This window comes from Augochlora pura, chromosome 10 (genome assembly GCF_028453695.1).
Source record: "Augochlora pura isolate Apur16 chromosome 10, APUR_v2.2.1, whole genome shotgun sequence".
Lineage (NCBI taxonomy): Eukaryota > Metazoa > Arthropoda > Insecta > Hymenoptera > Halictidae > Augochlora > Augochlora pura.
In genome coordinates, this window is record NC_135781.1 from 24,585,597 (window position 1) to 24,606,746 (window position 21,150).

The 21,150-nt window shown below is 46.3% G+C and overlaps 1 protein-coding gene across 3 annotated transcripts; it reads left to right on the top strand.

The window, feature by feature from the left end:
- The first annotated feature begins 5,094 nt into the window (after positions 1 to 5,094).
- Positions 5,095 to 20,604, top strand: LOC144476265 (protein Star). 3 transcript variants are annotated; one of them, XM_078192971.1, is made up of 7 exons: positions 5,095 to 5,511; positions 7,428 to 8,408; positions 13,856 to 14,047; positions 17,539 to 17,752; positions 17,927 to 18,109; positions 18,196 to 18,387; positions 18,455 to 20,604. In XM_078192971.1, exons 2-7 carry the CDS (start codon positions 8,335 to 8,337, stop codon positions 18,638 to 18,640), a joined length of 1,041 nt encoding a protein of 346 aa, XP_078049097.1. In that variant the 5' UTR covers positions 5,095 to 5,511; positions 7,428 to 8,334; the 3' UTR covers positions 18,641 to 20,604. The 3 variants fall into 3 exon arrangements, with proteins under 3 accessions (XP_078049097.1, XP_078049099.1, XP_078049098.1); XM_078192973.1 differs by lacking the exon at positions 7,428 to 8,408; XM_078192972.1 differs by lacking the exon at positions 5,095 to 5,511 and having other exon boundaries at positions 6,361 to 8,408; positions 17,945 to 18,109.
- Positions 20,605 to 21,150: the final 546 nt, after the last annotated feature.

The window sequence follows — 21,150 nt, forward strand, 5'->3', positions numbered from 1 at the left end:
CGGCTTGAAGATTATCGATTCACCGCAGTCTTCTACGCAGTCTAGACAGCTCGAACGAAGACGCACGCGAGGTTCACTGTCCTGCGAACGGTCGTCTAACGACAGGTGACACGATCGATTCGCGGAATCTACCACCTGCCTTCCAAGAACCGTGGTCTTCCCCGCGAAGAACCGGATCCCTCTCATCGATCATCGTTCGCTGGTTCCCACCTATTTTCTCTAGGCCCTGATCCAACCTGCACACACCTCCCGATAGTTAAGCTCGAACATACATCAATCTTCCGTGGGTTCAATTATCGCCTTTCCGTAAGCCGAATTTACATCGTCTCACTTCGGATGATTAGCATGAGCGTTCCATCCTTACCTAGATGAAATATCGAAGAATATTTTTACTAAAATTGAAAATATCAATCCTGTTTCATGAATCTTTAATCACAGACATTTTTCATCCTTATTATTCCAATCTTGTTAAGGTCAATGAAATGCTCCAGGAACCTTGAATATTTTTGAACCGCGGTTCGTTGTGCTCTAAACGATCTACATTCTTCGATGTCTGGTAAAAATCTAATACTCGTATGTACAGTAATTGGATCGTGGATCTTTATGTAGAAGTCGTTCGAGGCATTCTTGGCTTCTTGTAGCGACGTATTTTCTTCAGTCCAACCACTATGCCGATCATCAGCCCATTCCAAAGACAAAGTATGGAAGCTAATGGAGACAAAGTGGCAGAAGGTCTCGGATCTCCGGAGACCATGTAGTGCACCCTATGCTGCGAGTGGAACGATCACGAGACTGAAACAATTAGACCCGTCGCGTCGCAGCCGCAGACGGCGTTCTCGAATAACCCAATTCCATGGAGGGTTCGCAGGCGTATTTTCCTATCCACTCGTCAATAAGAACGCCATTTGAAATGCGACTTTTTTCTGCAGGAAGCAACTGTACTCCGGGATGCTTCGAAATTATCGCCAGTGCTTGAATTTGCCGTGGATTTCCTGGATTCGAACGAATGCGATTGCGAATCGGGTTGCACGGGGCAACGAAATTGTGAGCAAAATGGCTGCCGCGATTGCAGATCGGCGAAACAACTCCGCAGCTTTCATTAAGCGAAGTTATGACAGACGCGATAAACAAACAAAGCTGCCGCTCGACAAAGTTCCCTTTTGTTTGGCAGCCCCAGCTGCCGCTGTCCCGTCTCCCTTCCGCGCTTGCGCGCGCGCGCGCAAGCGAGCAGTTTCGTATCCGAACAACAGACCAATCGCTGTTTTTTCATCCGCCCACGCTCGCCTACACCTCTGTCCTGCCCCGGCTTTCAGCCGAGATCCGGCGTTGTTTTCCCATCGCGACTTCTCCTCTTCGACGTTGACGGCATCCGCTGACCGAGCCTGAACCCCGGGTCACGCCTCGTCGAGCCCGATCAGCACGCTTCGGTTGCGATGCCTCTTCCCTCTTTCCTCTACCCTCTACCCTCTTCCCTTCGGGACCGAATTATCGCTGCTAATTGACTTTGCTTTTACCAGCGCGGCACGGAGCAACGTGGCGCGGCGGTTCGACCACCCCTGACGAGATCAGATACCTCTCGTTGCTCTCTTTTACAGAGCCTCGAACCTCCCAGGATCCGCTGCGATATTGAATCATTCTTTTGTTTAGCTGTGGTCTGTTTGCTTAGTTATCTCGCGGAACTTGCCGGTTCGATATAATAGGTTAACACACAGTCGGCCACAGCTATCGAATAGCGCACGAGAGATGTGTAACTGTTAGCCAATTGTTACGCGAGAAATTGAAATCGAAATTAAAACTGCACGAACTTATGAGCCGACCCAATATTTACAGTGACCCTAGAAAGTCTCGGTACACTAAATTTCCGATTTTCTATCGACAGAATTTCCAATAATTTTGTTATAGCCGTTTATGTATTCGTTTAGGTCGCAGGTTTTGGTTTTCGCATTTCAAGGTATAAGCAGGTTAGGCTGGTGATTGAACGCCGGAAGGGAGCTGGCGCATCGCTTTATCAAGAATTTTAATTGAGCGTCTAAAGACCGTCCCCGCCTTCGGCAAACTCTGCTGCGTTGGCACCGTATATTAATAAAATTTACATCAATTAACTAGTGAAAATAAACTCTCCCTCGAGACACTGTTGTTACGGCGTTAGTCTGAATAATACCTTAAGTGATTTAGTGCTATTAATTCAGGAACCTCGAGAATACATAAAGCGACTTAAGCTAGAGTAGTATAATCCTCGGTGGCTGTTTAAATCGGTTTGCAAAAATTATCGTACTATTGTCTCAGTGAATCTAAATAGCGCCATCCGCACGGTCGTTGAAAGCTTTTGAAAACGGTTGCGTTTGAACAATTAGCCCGCTCGTGTATACTTTTAATCAGGAGAACAATTTATTCGACAAATTGTTTACATTTTCAATTAAACGTCGTCGCTTGAAATTTGTATACGACAAATCTGTCGTCTCGATGGCGTGCCACTGTTAATTACATTAAATATGAATTTCGCTTGTCTGACATTTATTGAGCAAATAGAATGCTGAATATTGTATGTTTGATTTATCGCGTTCTTTCAGTACAGACTTGGATTGTATCGCCGCGCCCAGACGTCGCTGTTTGCAAGGATCCCACGGAGGATTCTATTTTAAAGAAGTCCGCCAGCGAGAAATTATTTACGGCGCGTTCCATTTATTTTTGCAGTTTCGCGTCGAGTGGATCATCGACGGTGTTCCCACTGTTCCGATCGGTCAATTTAGCATCGTCGGCCTTGTGAAAAATGGATTTCATCGAAATACCACGAGACGTACGATCGTTAACGTATTCCGTGGCACGGCCGTCCATGTTGCAGCACGTCTCCGGCTTTTCGCCAGCCTTTTATGGCCGAGAAGTAGCAGTTTTCCGAAGAAACGTTTCGGTAATACGAGCACGAAAATGGATGCGTTTCCTTGACTTTCCATTTCCCAGGTGTAGTTGTTCTGCTCCATGAAATGCATTCGCATTGCCAACAGCTTACCCATTTCGATGATCTTCCACTTGCTCAAACCTGCAGCAATTTTTACAGACACTATCAGGCCAAGATCTTGCTTTCATCCAGTCGAATGACTTGCACAGTTCTATCGACCGTATTATCTAACCGCCTTGCCGATCGTGTCGATTCTTATATGCATATCGCAGTCCTATTACTGATAATGTACGAGAGCAACATGCCCGTTAATAAATGTCTAATAATAATAATTCCGATCTAATCTGCGATCGACAGACTGCGATACATCTTCACAATAAAATCACGCTCTGAGAAAATGTACGATTGCGTCGTAAGAATTACATTACTTTGCTAACAAGTCGAACGTCGGCTTTGAAGTTCGACAGGTTTTATTTGAATCTCACCGCGGCTTTTAAAAGTTCAGTGTTTAAATGCTCGTCAAAACTTCCATCCCGCTGATTTTTGTATTCCGCTGCAGCGAATCCACTTATAAAACGTGAATGCAGCGGGATTCCACGAACTCCTGTAAAAATGCAACTCGCTATTGGCACCGTGTAACTACTGCCAGACCTGAAACTTCCACGCGGGAATAGCGGAAAGTGTGTTTTACAAGTTTGTCTATCTCTCCTTCGAAAGGACACGGCGCTCCTCGTTGTCGGACTCGCCCTCCGAGTTTCAATTTCGGTGAAGAATGTTCTTTTGAGCATATAAAGAGCTCACCGTGCGATACATGCTCGCTCGTTCGTCTCCTTTCACAGCCTAATCTAGTCGACGAACGTGTAGCTAAGTGCGACGACGCGTTGAAACGAAATTCATCTTTCCGCCTCGCGCGGCAAGCGTTCTAAAAGAGACGATGCCCCGCATTTTCCCAGGAAAAAGCGAATTTCGTTCCGAGAAGTTGCCTCGCAACCCGGGACCTTGCTGCTCCGGCCATCCTTTGACTCGTAATTAACACTCTCCGATTACGACATGAAAATATTTGCTTCCCTCTGGCGAGTACGCTGCTCGCTCTCGCCTCGCCGCGCCGTGGACCTCTTTACTTTTCCATGTTGCTGAAGACTCGCGATTATACGTTCCAAAACGAACGTTCCTCGTTTCGCCCTTCAAAGGGCCACTTCGCACGGTGTCTACCTCGATTTCAATACTTTGTCGACCGTACGTATTAAACCGCTCTTTTCACGGCTAATGAAAGACATGGTTTTTTCATTCGCTTCGCTGTAAACCGAAATGGATATTCGCGATTCCAATTGGGCCACTGGGGTTTCTTGGGGACCGGAAGACCACCATTTTCTCGATCCTTTCGTCGCGACGTAAAACTCTTATATTAAATCATTGCATGTTAATCCGAGTGTTCTTTATAAATAATTAGCCGCCTTTAGGAGAAGGATTTGTGAGACTGTTCGACCGTGCTCCAAAGTTTTAAATTCAGAAACTCTTTGCTTGCACTATAATGTTGCATCTCGGCCTGAGTATAATCTTTGAAGAGGAGAAGTTTCGAAGGAGTGTTTGGCTATGTTCAAAAGGACTAAAATCATGTTGGACTTTCGAGAGACACTCTATATTTGCAAATTAGGATTACCATCCACAATCAAAGGCACAAAAGGGCGTGAATGGTTTTCGCGATGGACAGAAAGGGAAGTTCGGAGGATCGGGATCAGAAAATAGGGGTGGCAGGGCGCGACAGGAGTTGATCTACCGGGTGCCCCGATTCGAAGATCGCGATGGTATACTCGGCGGCTCGGCTCTGCTCGGCTCGGCGCTGGTCCGATCAATCAAGAAAAGCGAACGGTGGTTGTGTTCCCGGTTGTAAACGTGAAACACAAAGGCGGCCACGAGTCGCAGGATCGATAACGCCTTCGCCACGCTACCGGACGTGTATCACGGTATAGAAGCGTGTGCTGGCTCGATGACCAAAGAGCGTGTCCCTCGGCGGGAAACGCTGAAGTAGTAGGAAGGGAGCCTGACAGAAAGAGAGGGAGAGAGAGAGAGAGAGAGAGTGAGGGAGAGAGGAGCGCGAGAGGCGAGGAAGCGAAAGGGAGACCGACGATCCAGGTGAGAAAGAGAAGGGGATCGCGGCGCACACCTGGCCGGTTGAGAACCGCTGTCCTCTACCTGGCTGTTTAATAGGAGAGCGGAGAGCGTGGAATGTCCTCGTAAAAGCGAGAGCGAGAGGGACGGCTAGATTGAAGGGGATAGAGCAGGAGCACGCTGATGGAGGCCGATGTTTAAAGAAGGACACTCGATACAGGAGGCATTGTACCCAGTTCTACCGTGTGCCGTTCCAGGTGCTGGAGGGCAGTCGGCTCTCGCCTCGGGACGAGCATATACTGGCTGCATTTCCTTCTCCGCAAACTCGGCGGCTTTACGTTCGCGTGAACGCCGAAATACGCACGGCCGCCAAATGTCTCCGGTGCCGTGACCCCCGGTCCTCCCGCTGGACATCCGAATCTCGACACCTGCTGTAATCCACGCACGGAGTCCTCGGGGAATGGCCATCGACCAGCTCTAGACGATCGTGAACTCGCCAACTCTTGGTAATCCTCCGACATGCTAGACACAGCTATAGCGTTCTTGTTTGACCGATGAACTTTGCCAACTTTAGTATCAGTCTCCTCGATAGCCTGTAGACTTAGCAAGTTCTTGTTAGCCCTTTAACGCTGTAGACACTGGTACGGAATTCTTGTTTGATCCAAGGCTCCTTTGTAGACGCGTACTTCGACATTTTTTCGAATCTCTAAGCTTTGTTGAAATTGCTTGGGACAATTGTTCCTGATAATCCTTCTAACGTCATAGCACGCTTGTCTAGGCGATGCAATGCTTCTCGACTTCGATAAACTGTTTCTTTAGATTTGCATTGAGAAATGTAGGTATTAAGACGTCGAATCGACTCCGATTGTTCTTGGATTCTTCTGCTTCGATGAAAGGGACATTTATTAGTGCCTCCGGCGCACTCGGCTCCAGAAAACACCTGCGTTTTTTTTGGAGGTTGCAGATAGCTTAGGAACGATTGATGGCTCCTCGACTCTTTTTCTTTGTTCAATGTCCTCCATTTGCTTCTCCAATGTTCCGTCCTGTGAACATCTATGAACGTTTCTCATAGTCCTTGACCCCCGCTTCAAGAGGCTCTTCTTCTTTCTTTCTAGTCCAAAGTAAAGTTACAATTGAGAACATGAACAGACAGTTTGTAGAAAGCGAGGATTTTCGCACCGATGTAAAGTTCTTTCGAACTTGCGAACGTCGACAGTTTCTAGAGTCCTTGAATAGTTTAGAAACAACCGGAAGTCTCCGTTTCCTCTAGGTGCCTCGTCGCCCTCAAACTTTTGAGTCTCCATGGACACTTTCGTGAGTCTTTGATCGTTTCAGTTGGTAGCAAGTCATTCGAGGAAGAATCGATTCCAGGGTCTGTAGCTCGTTGCACACGGTTTCGGCGAACATTTACATCGGCACAGTCCCGAGATAATCCCGTTTTTTGATGAACAAAGTAATTCTTGGCTAGTAAATACCAAGCCAAATACCAACCTCGCTGTTCGTTAAGTACCGGGAGCGGTTGAATTCGCTGTTCTTCGGCATTTGGACGTGGTGGTGAGACATCTGCGCCGGGACAGCCGGCCCGCTCGACGAGATAGGCTCGTGTATGGGAGGTATAGTTGGCGGCCAACGCGACGTTCGGTCGAACGGTTGAACATCAGCGGCGCCTTCTGGCATTTCTAGCCCGATCGTTGGCCGTCGTGTCGTGGTGGACGTCTGCATCGAGACAGCCGGCGGTACGCGGCCAAGTGGGAGAGAGCCGATTCGTGCGAGAAAGAACGAGACGAGAGAGCGAAGGAGAGACGGGAAGGGAGAAAGAGAGAGAATGTGTATGCATCTGTGTGTGTATGTGTGAGACCGTGCGAGAGAAAGCGAGAAGAAGCGACACAGGGAAGCAGACCGGGCCTGTATACCGTGGTGTCGGTCTGCAGTGCGACATTCGACGACGACAACACACGCTCGCACGACTTCCTCCCGTCCCTATCCGACGTGCACTGCTAATAAACTTTCGTACGGTCTCTCCGACCACGACCACGATCACGACCACGACAACGACAACGACGGCAGCGACGGTACACGCGGTCGGACGTCGCGACGCGGCGCTCTCTTTGTTCCCTCGATTCCTTCGACCTCGGCCGAGTCGCAAACACAGAACCGCTCGCCAGGCCAGTCGATCGGCGAGAACGCTCGTCGATCGTTTCACGCGAGCGAGCTACCGCTGTACACGCTTGTCGCGCGTCGATTGTCCACCGCGACACAGGATACAGGATCCCATTCGAGTTCACGTGCGCGACAGTGTTCTTTTATCTCAGCTGCGGATGTTACCGCGAAACCACCCACGACCACTGGAAAACTGATTCCATCGGTGGTTACGAATCCGTGGACAGCTTTGTCTTGACAAAGTGTTTTCTATTCTACGCAGGCTGCTGCAAGGGTGGCTAGAAACAACGCCTACTACGATCACAAGATTCGAAGAAGCGACTCCATCGAAAGCCACGAGGTTCACCTGCAAATAGAGGAACGGTTGTGCCTTGACAGTGATCATTTTTCGACAGGAGAATCAAGATTTACAAGGAACAGAAGAATTATCCTTGTTCAACTACGGATAAAGTTTTTGTTTTGACAGTGATTTTCCTCCTGGCAGAAGAGTCTGTGTGGGATACTTACTGGTAGAAGGAACAAGAAATCGAGAGAATCCTTCGTCTCTGATACTGTCTCGACAGTTCTACGAACGCGTGGGTAAAAGAATTCTAGAAATACTTATAAGGAATAGCAAATTAGTGGAAGTCCTTGAGCCTTGAATACAGAGTGAATCATCCCCCGATTCGAAGAGGTCTAACGACAGATCGGTGAGCGGAGAAACAGTTCTGCAGCAATTCTATCGGTGAAAGGTTTGAGGTTCTCTTTCATCGGGGGGGAAACAAAAGAGACCCAAGGACCGGCGATTGGCTTGCCGGGTTCTTGTTAGTCGGTGGATAGGTGGAGAAGGGTACGCAACCCTGGCGAGGTGTAGCGTGCCAGCGGAGTCAGCGTGCCGGTGATAAAGTGTTTCTAGGATCGGTTCGCGCGGGAAGACCTCGTCTGTTCTCTCGGCCGGATTACAAGTCGGAGAAGACCCGAGGCTCTCTCTTGTCTCTCGGCCGACCAGAGAATTAACCGGGTCGACGTCTGCGTCTGCGGAAGGAATAAAGTAAAGCCAAAGTGCAGTGGCCGCTGTGCCGCGCCGTGCTCGGCGAGATAGAGGATGTGTTTGGCCTGGTGAAGCGGCCTGGCCGATGTCTTCCGGGCGACGGTGTCGTTACGACCGGCTGCGAAACGGAGCCACGTGAATGCCGCACTCAACGGAACCTACCTTCCCACCGGGCGAATTGTTCTGGACCGGAATGGAGCCCGTCAAAGCCAAGTACGTACCCTCATTCGATCATCTTTGCCCCCTTCGAACAGCCGAACTCTTGTCTACTCTGGTTCTCATTTCCCTAAGTTTTCCCTTTCGACGATCAAAATACTCGTTTCATTTCCTTTGCTGACTCAACCTGGTGACTTCTCCAAAGTCTGTCGTCAGGTGCCGATATTTTTTTTTCCTTTGTTATCGTGACCAAACTGTGCGTTTTTCTACAATTTCTTTCTGGGACGATTCTATCAAATAGGATTTAACATTAAACCTACTGAGTTTTAAAAGTAACTAACGTGTATTGCTTTTTAACGACAAAAAATTCAATCATTTCCTTCGAAAGAGTCTTTATAGTTTCAGCTCCAGTAACTTTAACAGAGAAAGTTCAAAATCGATCATTTTGAACGGCTCATTAGGTTTCGTGTCTTTTTTCTTATAATAAAATTTAAATTATACTGATTTCTTCACGGTTTTGTGTTTTATTCGCACATTTTTGCTACAACTGCGTGAAATCCGTAGTTTCATCGTTACGCACTGTGTGTCACTGGTCTTTCCACTTAGAACGTGACACACAATGTGTGTCAGTAGTCTCAAGTAAGCTAAGAAAACTTTGAAACAACCAGACCAACATTGATCCTTTTATTTTAGAGCTACGCCTTTAACGCAAGACCTTGATTGTTTGCACATTGCTCGAAAGTATTCCACGTCAGTCGAACGTTCGAAGGCTAGCAGAAAACGAATTTGTGTCACCTTTGTTCAGGTCTAGCTGCACACGAGCTTTTCTCATGACCCGTGTGTTTCCTCGCGATTCGTCTTACACGGTTCCCGAAGTAACGTGTCAACGGACGCAGGAAATACTTTTGCAGAAACCCGTGAAGAATTTGTTCGAGGGAAATTCGTTCGTCATAGACTTCCCTCGTGTATTCCGAACGTTACGTTTGAAACGCGTCCGCGTCGCGTTCAAAGCAATCGAAAAAGTTTCTCGAGAACACACGATTAAAAGAACAACTTCGTGCGGTCTACCTGTCCTTCGAGGAACGCTATTTCAAGAAGAAACGGACAGCAGCTTCGCGGACGCGAGTGTTTCTGTGGGTTTTATATTTAATTCTCCACCATCCGCGACTTCGTTCCTCCCCTCCAATTACTTTCTTCCCCGTCGATTCAACGAAGTTCCCAGGTAAAAAAAACCCAGCGATTTTTCATATTTTTTCCGACAGCTTCGACCGGTTCTGCGGCGCCATAACTCATCGTTAATTATTCAAGAGAACGCCCATTTTGGCGACTCGAACCATCCTTGAAACGAAAACTCGTGATTTATAATCTCGGCCGAAGGTTTTTCTTTCGATCGTGGCGGGTTTTCAGAAATAAGTCACCGATTCTTGGAGCAGTTTTTACCGACACTTAGATACCTACAATGTTACCGTTTCGTAGCCGCGGGACCGTGAAACGCGATGAATGGAGCCCGGTTTACCAATAGTTTCGGCTGAACGGCAACAATTCAGCAAGAAGTGCCGTCGTCGCCTTTACGGTCGCGTTCGACATACCAGGATTCGTAAACATTTCCGCGGAGAATGCGCATGCCCATCGCAACGGTTTACATTTACCATGCCGATTGATCCCTAAAAATTCCACCGATGCCTGGAACTCGCTCGAAAAATAGTATTTGCTCGGTTATGTCGCGCGTATGACAAACTCAATTGGAAGCCGACTGACGGAATCGGGCGGGGGAAAAAGGAATTCCTGGCATCTCTCGTTTTGCTTATGATGAAATCCGTCATTTCAAACTGGTCCTGTTTCTCTCGCCGAAAATTCTTTTCATATCGTTCCCTTAAACGACGTAATTAACGATGGATTTAGAAAATCGAAGAAACATAGTTGAAGACTGTATACTATCGTGCGAATAATAGAATAATAATAACAGAACATCGAAATAGATGTTTTGATAATTCTAGTCTTGTTGACTCGGTTGCCTCGAAACGCGATTTCGCGTATGCAGGATACAAAAGGATTTCTTTATTATGTATTTCGCAACACAACGAGCCATGCTCACGGGCGCGTACCTGGCTTCCATTGTCTCGCTCCTCTCCCGGAAACAATTGCTTCTTGCTTTGGCAGAAAGCATCCAGTTTGTTCGCCTCGCAGCTTACGATTCGCTTTGGACGAGGACGCGGAAATCCAAGCGGGCGGCATCGGTGTCTAGATTCCGCCTTCTCGTTTCTCACTGTGTGGGCGCGATCGAAAAAACCGCTTAGAAAGTGCGCGCCGCGCCGGCTCGCGTGCACACCTTTCTGCTTTACGAGCATGCAGAACGCTCGGCTGTATCGCAAATACTCGAAGAAAACGTTGTTCCTTCGTTGTTTTCATTTTATTTATTTATTTGTTTATTATAACCGGCAGAACGTATTCGAATACGTAATAGAGGTGCCGATGCGGCAATTATAAAAGATTTTTCTTTTGATTAGGACATTTAACTATAGACACGTTGAAAATATCAATAATAACAATGTAGTCGTTGTATTAGGTCATTTAAAACTTGGAAAAGAAAAGTAATGTCAGCATCATCTTTGTTAGATTCGAGGGACTCTACGTACGTTACAAATGAATAGTAATAGTCCAAATTATGTTTTCTCTGAACGTCTCGACAACGAAATGTTTCAGAAGACCGCAGATCTCTGGAGCAAGTTTGCTCAGAAATTGCGGCTGGCACGCCATCGTAATCGCATTCATGGAATTTTTGCGAGATTTCTCACGTGTACTTGCAAGTATAACAACAATTTGCCTGGAGAATCTGCGCGATTTCCTTAATGTCGGAACAAAAAGCCGTGAACGTTGAAAAATCCAAACGAAACGAGTTCAATTATGTTTCACGTCCTGCGTACTATAGTCGTCTTTTCATTAACGTCACCCTCGGTCTCCGTTCCTCTCTTTCCCATCTAATTGCTCGTGGCTGTAAGAAACCGGCGCATTCTCTCTCCCTGCTTCAAAATATTTTCACGAGAAGTCCGAGGAAAAAGCGCTCGCGGAGGAGTATCGTAAACTTGCGGTTTGCGGTTGCAGACGTCGTTCCCATTGTTCCGATTTTCCGTTGTTACTACAGTCAATGACTTTTCGCAAGCCGCTGGCGCTCGGAAAACGCTGCTTACCATTTTTCCCCGCATTTTGCCGCGGCGGAGCATTAAACGTCGTTACCGAGCGAATATTACGCGGAGTCGATCGCGGACGAGAGGTCCGTGTTGCAACCTGAATCTCGCAGTAGCAGCAGCAGCGGCAGCAGAATGTTTCGGATGCCATTACGTTGCAGCATCGCGCGAAAGTTAAGTCTGCCCAGCCCTCTGTCACTTCCTGCAAATATTCGACTTCGAATTCCGGTTTGCTCTTGTTTAAATAAACCACCTCACGGTGCCTGGAGGTATCTCTGTCATCCGAGTGCAAACAGTCGTTGCACAGGGTGTCCAAATAGTACCCCCGAAAAGTGGAAACGGCCCTGCATTGTCCCTTCTGGAATCGCTTGCTACACACGGCTGAATGCATCTCCCTATTTGCTTCGACGTACCAGTTGCGAAAGTACATCGACGGCCTTGAAGTCCCGCGAAGAAGTGACCTCGGGAGAAAATTGCTTGCACCGTCGTCGCAACTTCATCTCGGGAAGTTGTACGACCGTAAACAACGGTGATATTTTCACTTTTCGTCGTAGGAAAACTCGCGGTAGTCGGCCGTCAAAGAAAGTGAAAACATCTTCCGGTTGTTTATAGCCGCGCGGAAAAGCTTTTTGGGGACAAAGTTGCGCTATTGTGGAGGAGGCTCGTGCTGCAGTGGAAGCAATTTCCTGCCCGGACCATTTTTTCAGGAGATTTATAGTGGAAAAAGTGCTTGTCAGCCTATGTAAAATTGTGGGGCGAGTGTGGACGGCTCGTAAATTTGGTGATCCCAGCCCGAAGATAGTGTATTAACTCGGTTGTGGTAACTTTATTCACCGCTTAATTTATCCGAAAATGATGAAACGATACCGTCCAAACGGCTAAAGGAAGAAAAGTGGAAGGAAACTTGCTCCAGAAGTTGCCAGATTGCGGAGTGTACATATTTTATTTTATATTATTTTATTCATGAACAAGGAGTCTTTTGACCCAAACGTGAATACATAAGAGATATAAAGGCGGAGAATATTATGATTAACGGCATATATATCGCGACTTGAAGAAGTTGAATTTCCCACCACCTTATCCGACTATCGAGCGAAATTCCCTTCCGAATCATGAGAGGTCTCGTGTTATTCCTTCGTCGTATGCGCCGATGCAATATGCATCTAGGCTCGAGAGCCGTCCCGCTGAATTTAAACGCGGCATTAACTCTCGAATCGCCTTGAAGGACCTGCACACGCGACGATCGTATCGTGCAGGACTAAGACGAAATTGCTCGGCGATAATCAACCTCTGAACGCGACCGGGAGCAGAGGCTTTTTTTAGCCAGCGAAAGGTTAAAGAGTGGTAAAGAGTATCGCGCGGACCAAGTCCGTACGAGCTTTATTGTTCCATTTAGACTGCTTATCGTCCCTCACGGTTTTAATATGTTAAGTGCCTCTTCTGCGCGTACGGGCGCCACCACTTTGCGTCCGACATTAAACCTGCATTAAAGGCATTGGATCTTGTTGGACCTTCCGGCATCTTTCTCCTTCCTTCATTCTGTTTACTATCCGCTGTAAGAGATTCCCTGTTGCATATCGTTCCATTTCGCTGCTCATTTCGTGTGAACACTGTTGCCCAAAGCTCTGTACAGCGTCGTTGTTACGCAAAATCGCGAATATGGAGATGGAAGAAACCATTACAGCGTCTCTTGCCAGGAGCCTCTTGCCTCGTGCTAGAATATTCATTTGACAAAGTTGCATAGCATTCGCGAAAGAGGCTTTGCGTGGTAACGCGTTTGTTGCATAAAGTCGGGACCATGTTGATTGAAGAAATAATTGTAGAATAATCCCGCGGAGGGTATGTTGAGAGAATATTCGCGTCATAAAGTTGAACCTATTCATTTTTAACAAAGAGCATTGCGTGGCTCCGGGAATCGGGAGCCGTGAGCCGAAGCTCTCAAGGCAGCAAATACTGTTTAAGGTAGCTTTCAGTGTAGCATCCATGAGTTTGCAGAGCAACGGAGTTGCGAAGGTTGGGTCAGCATCCCACACAATGTGCCCGCGCCTCTTCCATCTCCGACACCATTATTTTTCCTACTTTGCTGCTATAAACGTGGTGTACTGTATGCGTGCGCGACATACACACGCAGACGGTCGTGTGGAACGGCCGGAATAAAACGATCCGAGGGGTTCAGCCGAACCATTCTCTCTCGTAACGGTCTGTTTTCTTTGTTTTCCTCTCGACTTTCCCTTCGTCGCGTCGCCTCTCGTCGCCACGCTATCTTTTTATCAGGTCTAAGCACGTTTCTACAACGAGAGGCGTTTTTCCGTTTTGCAGGATGGCGCCCGCAGGGATGCCGCCGGTCACCGGTGTCCTGCAGCCTCCGGCGGGCTCCACGCTGGCCGGCTCCACCATGTCCAGCCATAAGAAAAGCTGGTGGAGGAAAGTAGCACCTTGCCTGGCGTTTCTCGCCGCTTTTTCCACTGCCATGGCCTTGCTGCTCGTTTGGAGCGAGGCAGCGGCTTTGAGGTGAGTTCTTCCATTTTCCCTCCATTAACCCCCGCAACGACAAATTTCTCTTCCTTTGTCGTGACAGCCATGTTTGCAATGTCTATATAACCAACGGAGTTGCGGTTGTCAGCTCATTTCGACTCAGTATATTTTAATCTAATTGCTTAATTGTCGGCAATTAAATGGTACAAATGGCTGCGTACAGGAAGTCTGTTAAAAAATGTGTTTTGAAAAATTATTCAATAAAACTGACGATAATCGTAAACATCGTCGATTTTACGGTTGTGAACATGATCCGAGTCTTGTCAATTTTCTAAATTTTGATTGGTCGCCATAATTCTGTTGTACTATCCGAATGCATTTCACATATAATGAGACAAGTATCATACACATATCCGAAACGATTTGCTGTATAAATCGACGACATTCACGTCCGGTACTTTAACAAAGCAGCTGTTCAAGTATCCAAACGTTCACACCTAAATTCTGCCGTAACTCTTCAAAGTTTTAATTGTATTACTATCATAATCTGCGTGCACGCTGCGAGGATTACGGCAAAAAACGATCGACTTTTTCACGTCGGTAAACCGGCTTACTGAAAAAAAGGTTTATTAGCGACGTCAAATTAAACGGAGCCCGCACGAAGTCGACGTTAATCTGCTCGGTCGAAGCTCGTTCATCAGCGGGTTTTCGCGAGACCAATCGACGGTAGAAAAAACCGGGAATGACGGGGACGTTAATTGAGCAGCAGACTTAATTCGGTGCGTTTTCGCTCGTTCGATGGGGAACAGGCCGGGAGCAGCGAGAAAGAGAGTGCAATAATATCGGTGCACTCGGGAAGTCCAGTTTACGGGGCAACAAAAATCTTTACGTTCTCTGGTGCGTTAAGAAATTACGAAACCGTGGGATTCCCTGACAGAACGGGTACCCGTAAAACTGGCAGAAGAGCCTTTCTTTCAAAGAGAGAGAGAGAGAGAGAGAGAGAGAGAGAGAGAGAGAGAGAGAGAGAGAGAGAGAGAGAGGGAGAGAGGGAGAGAAAAGAAAAAAGACTCGCTCAAGGAAGGTTTGAGCCATCGTAAACCTTAATCGCCGGAATAATAGAACCGTGGGACAGTTACTTTGCTCGAGATTCATGTAATCCCGGAGAACTCCTCGAGATTGAGTTATATTAGAATCTGATTAGAGCCCAACCGACGGACGGTCCATTAGATTTTAAATAACCCGGTCTTCATCTTACGATTAGGATAACTCGGAGAGTAAATGGTATTCGCAGCATCTTCTTGTTCTTGCTGTTCGTTGGCTTTATCCTGCGATTATTGCAAAAACCTACCAACATTTTGTGCATACCTAATTGAATCATTTTTTAAAACAAACATTATATTCTTTTCTACTCGATTACAAGTAATAGACAATTTAACGCGGAAAATAAAACAGAAATTAACTTAGACACTTTCGAATTAATTGTTTTCGCGGTCTAGCGTGCAAGGGACGTGTGTAACTTTAGATAATGGAAACACGAGATTCCGAAGTTATTTCGCAAGAGAGTGTTGACAAACGCAATCTAGCATAATCCAGGCATCTCGTGTGCTCGATAGAGTATGCAGTGTTAGCTAATTGGCGAGAATGCCGAGCAGCGTAGATTGTTTCTATTGGTTCAGGTTACTTTTATCTCCACGTTCATTCTCTCTTTCGTTTTCGTAGAGAATTATAGGATTAACTATCGTTAAGGATTTCCCGCGTTTCCGACTGAAAGTGGAATGTGATCCAATTAAGGTGCTGCAGTGAGAAAAACTTTTATTCCCTCCTCTATCACGGTATTAATCAGAGAAATCTCAATTCCCGCATACTTCTGTATTTCATTATATTTTGGTATTGTTGGAGCGAAACTCCGCTCGAAGCTGTTTGTTCTGTGCACGAGTGACCGCACGGTCCCTACTCGGTAACAAATGCGTCGCAGACGAATTGCACCGAATATTTAATTGGTTTTGTCCGAAGTACAATAGAAGACTGCGGATCGATTGTTCGGCGACGCATCTCTGCATCTGATCAAAAAGATGCAAAGTCGCGCTATTCGCTGTCACTCGACAAAGTTCCAGTCCATGAATAAAACATTTCCGAGTGGGCTGCCAATTTTATGCATTTTCGCTGTATAGGAATCTGTCCGAACCGACAGAATAAAAAATGAAATTCCACGAACTTTTGTCCGAGCCTCGGTTCCTCGAAAAAAAGGTGACAGAATAGGGATCGTTAAGAACCAACGTTGTACATCATTCTCATCTAGGAAGATCGAGCTTAGATTAACAGCATCGGTCGGCGGACAATTTACAATCTCAGTCAATTTACCGGAACAAATTGCTGTCCGCAAAATCGCGTTTGCCAAGCAAGAAGCGGCGCCATTGTCTTTCTCCCCTCGAGAGATCGACGCCGGTCCGCGGAGACGTTAGCCGGGAGAACGCGATTGTTAGACGGAGCTAATTACTAGGTCACTCGATGATTATCATCCTTTCCCTTCGCGGCGGTTGCGCCGAAGACTATTAACGTTGCTCGACAATGCGCTTACGAGAAAAACTCCGTTCAACGATGCTTGTTAGCGTCTAAGACGATTACTGTTAACACCGTGCCTCCAACATTACGAAACCAACGACACTGCTGTTTAAAATATTAATCTTCTTGAAACGGTCTGTCTACCATTTCCATTGCGGCCTGCAGTAGCGATGCTTATTCGAAAGAAAACGTTTAACGAGTTTATCGAAATTAGAAAAATACTTAACACCAGCATTAGCTACGCTGCTGCTGATCTTCATAGTCCTTTGTTATTAACTTCATATTTCCAGTAATAATCTAATAAGTATGGATTTTATTTCGTTCCTTGAAGTCCGACTAAGATTCTATAAATGTAAATATAGGCACACGATAAATATAAAATATTTATATTTCATATCCTTTTCTAAGAAATTATTATATTCGTATAATCAAAATTATAGGGATAAACACAACGTATCTCCTTGATGGATCATTAAAACAATGAAACGGAAAAATTTGCACATATATTATAAAATTTGCTGGCTTTATATTAACTGCAGGATGATTATGACCTGCGCGATGATGCTACCGAGCTTGTTAATTAACGTCTCCGAAGCTATGCTCAGTCTTGACCCAATTAATCCGCAAGTTTTCGGAAAACCGTTGCGCTTTGTTTTGGATGAAACAGTTGGAAAAGTGTGGGTGGTTGGTAACGGTTGCGGTGAAACCGCCAACGTCTGCTCGGATACAGACTTTGACGGTTTTCGGTGCTCCACACAGTTCCGAATGCATCGCGAAATTCAGCGGCCAACTCGGAACGAGCAGCTTATCGGCAGATGCGTTACGTGATTACGCGTCGGACTTAATGAGGGTGCGGATATGCATGTGCGTGAGCCTGTGTTCGTGGTTATGCGTGTGCATCATGCGCGTCCGCTTGTGTGTTCCCGTGCATCGCGTGTGCATTGAAGCCGACATGCCGGTTGCAGGAGGCAGGCGTTCGACGCGAACATGACCAGGGACTACGTGTTGAACAGCGTCTCGATGGACAATCCGGAGCTGGTGGCGTACATCAGGGAGGTTCAATTGAAGCCGACCACCCAACAGGACCCTCTGAACGCCACGCAGACCACGGAGGAGAAGTATGTGTCGGGCTTAACAGAAGGAAAACGTGAGGGCGTCTACGTCGAGTACATTAGCAGGGTGAGCGGCGACCTTTTAATCCGTCTAATTGCTAGAAAATTAACCGAGACCTCCGACTGATTCCTTCCAACGCCGTAATATTCTCCACGGGAGATTGCTTCCCGCCCCTCCTAGGAAATAGCTTTCCTCCGCGAAATTTCTCGGCTATTTAGGCGGCGTTCGTTTTTTTATTAGGATTCTCGCGTTCCGCAGATAGGAGCTGTCTCCGGGACGGGCTGGCTCGAGAGAAACCTCAGCTGGAGGGGCGTCCTCGTGCTCACGGATCCCAGAAGTTTTTTCGAGGCTCACAGGAGTACCAGGAACCCCAAGACTAGGGTCTTGCACGCTTGCCTTAGCACCGACAAGGATACCAAAGAGGCAAGAGCCGCAAATTATTGGAATTAAATCCCTTAAACTTTTAAACATGTCTTATTCTGACATTCATAGTTGCATCTTGATTACAGATTACTTACCACCAGGAGTCTGAGGTGCAAGTTACCAAACTAGGGGAGGGCCCGAACAGTCTGGTGTCCTCGGACGAAGGTCTACCGACGACGAGGTTGAAGTGCTTCCCTCTGTACAGCGTTCTGTTGGCGTACAGCGCAACTACCTTGGACTACCTGAGCCTAGACAGCCCCGACGCGCAGGACGGCCAGGTGATTGTCTAAAATCTCCGCCAGACGGTTCCCAAACAATGTACGATCCCCTATTGTTTCTGCGCAGGTGCTCGACACGATCCCTTGGGAGACGACGAGGATATCGGTTCTCTCGATCCGGTGGAGCTCGCAGCACAGCGAAATGGAGACAAAGACTCTGATTGACAAGATGACTAGCCGGAGGTACAAACTGATGTACACTACCGACAATGGGAAGCTGATCTTCATGTACAACGCGTTGCTTAAGATTTGAACACTGACGACTCTGGCTGGGCCGCTTCTACGTTCCTCGCGATCAAGGAAACAGTTCTACCGGGTGATCGAAGATCGTTCGATCGTCTAAGCTCGTCCATTAATCAAACGCGATTAGGTTAATCACGTTTTGACCGTTGGTTTGTTCATGTCGAACGAATCTTCCGTTTCCCGACGTAAAAACGTGTTTCTTTCGCGGATCGTAGAACGGGTAGATTCTTTCGTAGATAGGGCGAGGTTTCCTTCGGTTTCAACGACAGAAACCGACATATCGAATTCCTCTGCCCCTCGAACGCGCGTGTACGTTGCCTTACACCAAATCATGAGAAAGAGAGAGAGAGGCGTTTTCGTGCTCGTATTTTAGAGTAGGTTCGTTTTTAATCTGATGTTCAGCCAGTCTAGACACCGGAATATTTTTACGGACTTAGATTTTTATTCCAAACGTTTCGTCGGCGACAGCCCGAACAGCATCCACCGAGACATTCTAGCGAATGGGCTGTCGCAGTGATAACCGATTACTCTGATTACCTACACCACGGGCCTTATTAGCACGTAAGTCGATACTTAGCTAAGCTAATGTGTAGAACAATGTGAACCGACCGGATCTCTTCAGGTTCAGGTGGCTTCACCGCATCGTCTGCCTTCTTTAACCTGAAGGAAATGATAAATTGAATCAGTCTTAGGTGCAGCTACTATACTTGAGAGGGTTGAGTCGCATCTCCACTTGGATAACTTAAAGAACAGATTCAGAACTTCCAAGAGACACGCTCCGGGAGTTGTCCAAGTGGGAACGCGGCTTAACAGGGGTTACTTTGCTCCATCGAGTTCGTGGTGCAGCCACAAGCTTGCTTTTACGACGATGATCGAGTATTGCGTCGTTTCTGCGTCTTTTATTTATTTTAGTCGATCTTACAAATGACGATAATCCTGTTGATTTCCTACAGATTTCTTGATCCCAAGATCACAAAGTCGTTTTACGTTCAGTTGTCCAATTCGAAGCAATCGTTAATTTATCTGGTTTTACTGTTTTTCATCACATGACAATCCTCTTGTTAATTTCCTTTTGATTTTTCGTTCAATAGTAGTAGTAGTAGTAGCTGCACAGAGTCGCTCAGTTCAGTTCAAAGATCATCGATTCATTTCACTTGGTTGCCAAAGTCGACACATTCCCTAATCTGCGTTATGACAAATGATTTAAGTTCTATTCTATTGTGTCCATCCGCTTGAGAGGACATCCTTTCCCTGCCACGATCCCAAAACGTCTCGATGTGGATCGAAGATAGTTTGTATTGACAAAGTAACCCCTACTCGGTTCACGAATCACGTTCCAGCGCGATACTTAATGATTAGACTGCGGGTTCCGTTCGTTCATGACGGGAATGAAGTAAAACGCCGTTCTTTCAGTTTCGATTTATACGAATTATTGAGAGATTAGGATTCCTGGAAACGACAGGGAACATTTTTATTTTGCTCGAAGATCCGCGGTCTATTAATGATGCTCTCCCGGGGATGAAGTTCAAAGAGTTTATTAGCGGTCTTTAGTATTTCGTCAATCGGACTGAGAATTGTATGTACGGAGAGATAAAACGTTCGATTCTATTTCGACAGAGCTCTATCGCACACGGGAGTCAGATAGATAAACGGCCGTCGAATATGATTTATAATACTCCTTATGACATGATTCACTATCTCCTACGGCAAGAGTCACGAAACTAACTCACAGTCTTAAAGCAGAATTTATATAGACAAAAGTCGTATTTTTTTCCACGATAAAACTGGCATTTTCATTTGAACGTGACTTGTGTCATTCTTCTTTAGGGCCGTTGATATAACGGAGGATCATTGTACATCCTCTTCGATTGCGCGTGATGTTTTTCCTTTCTATTCGCCTTGTGACGTTTGTACGATTCATTCCGAAAGAACTGATTCTTTTGGAGAATAATAAAAGGTAGATATTTTGGAAGACTTACGCCTCATCATCGAAGTATAACATTATTTCAACATCTTTCCATTGATTTTCTGTTTCTGCCACATTGTGAGAAGAACCTGGATTATTGAACATTACTCACAGGTACGTATCTCTACAATTTCATTATTCCAATATTCATGCTATACTAGAGAAAATAATGACGAAAGTAGCACGGTTAAAGGAAAGAGAGCTCGCATTACCTCTTAATTAAAGGCAACATTAATTTCTTTAAACTTGCCCTTTTTAGTCAAAGTTCCGGGAAGCCGAAAGTCTGGTCGGTTGATTGGTTTCTCGTATAATTGACTTTGATAATACAGAGCAAGATGAGGTAATTCTCTTGGAGAACAATAGAGTATTAAAGTTTCCTCAAAGGAAGTCTTTCACAGCATCTTTCTTGTAACTGATTGTTCGAATTCTTCCCAAAAGTTAGGCTATTTAACCCCTCTTAGCAGAAATTGTTGCAGTTGCGTGTTAAGAAAACAATAAAGAAACAAACTTTGAAAGATTCTGTGCTATTTCTTAGAACCCGTCATTGTGTTCTC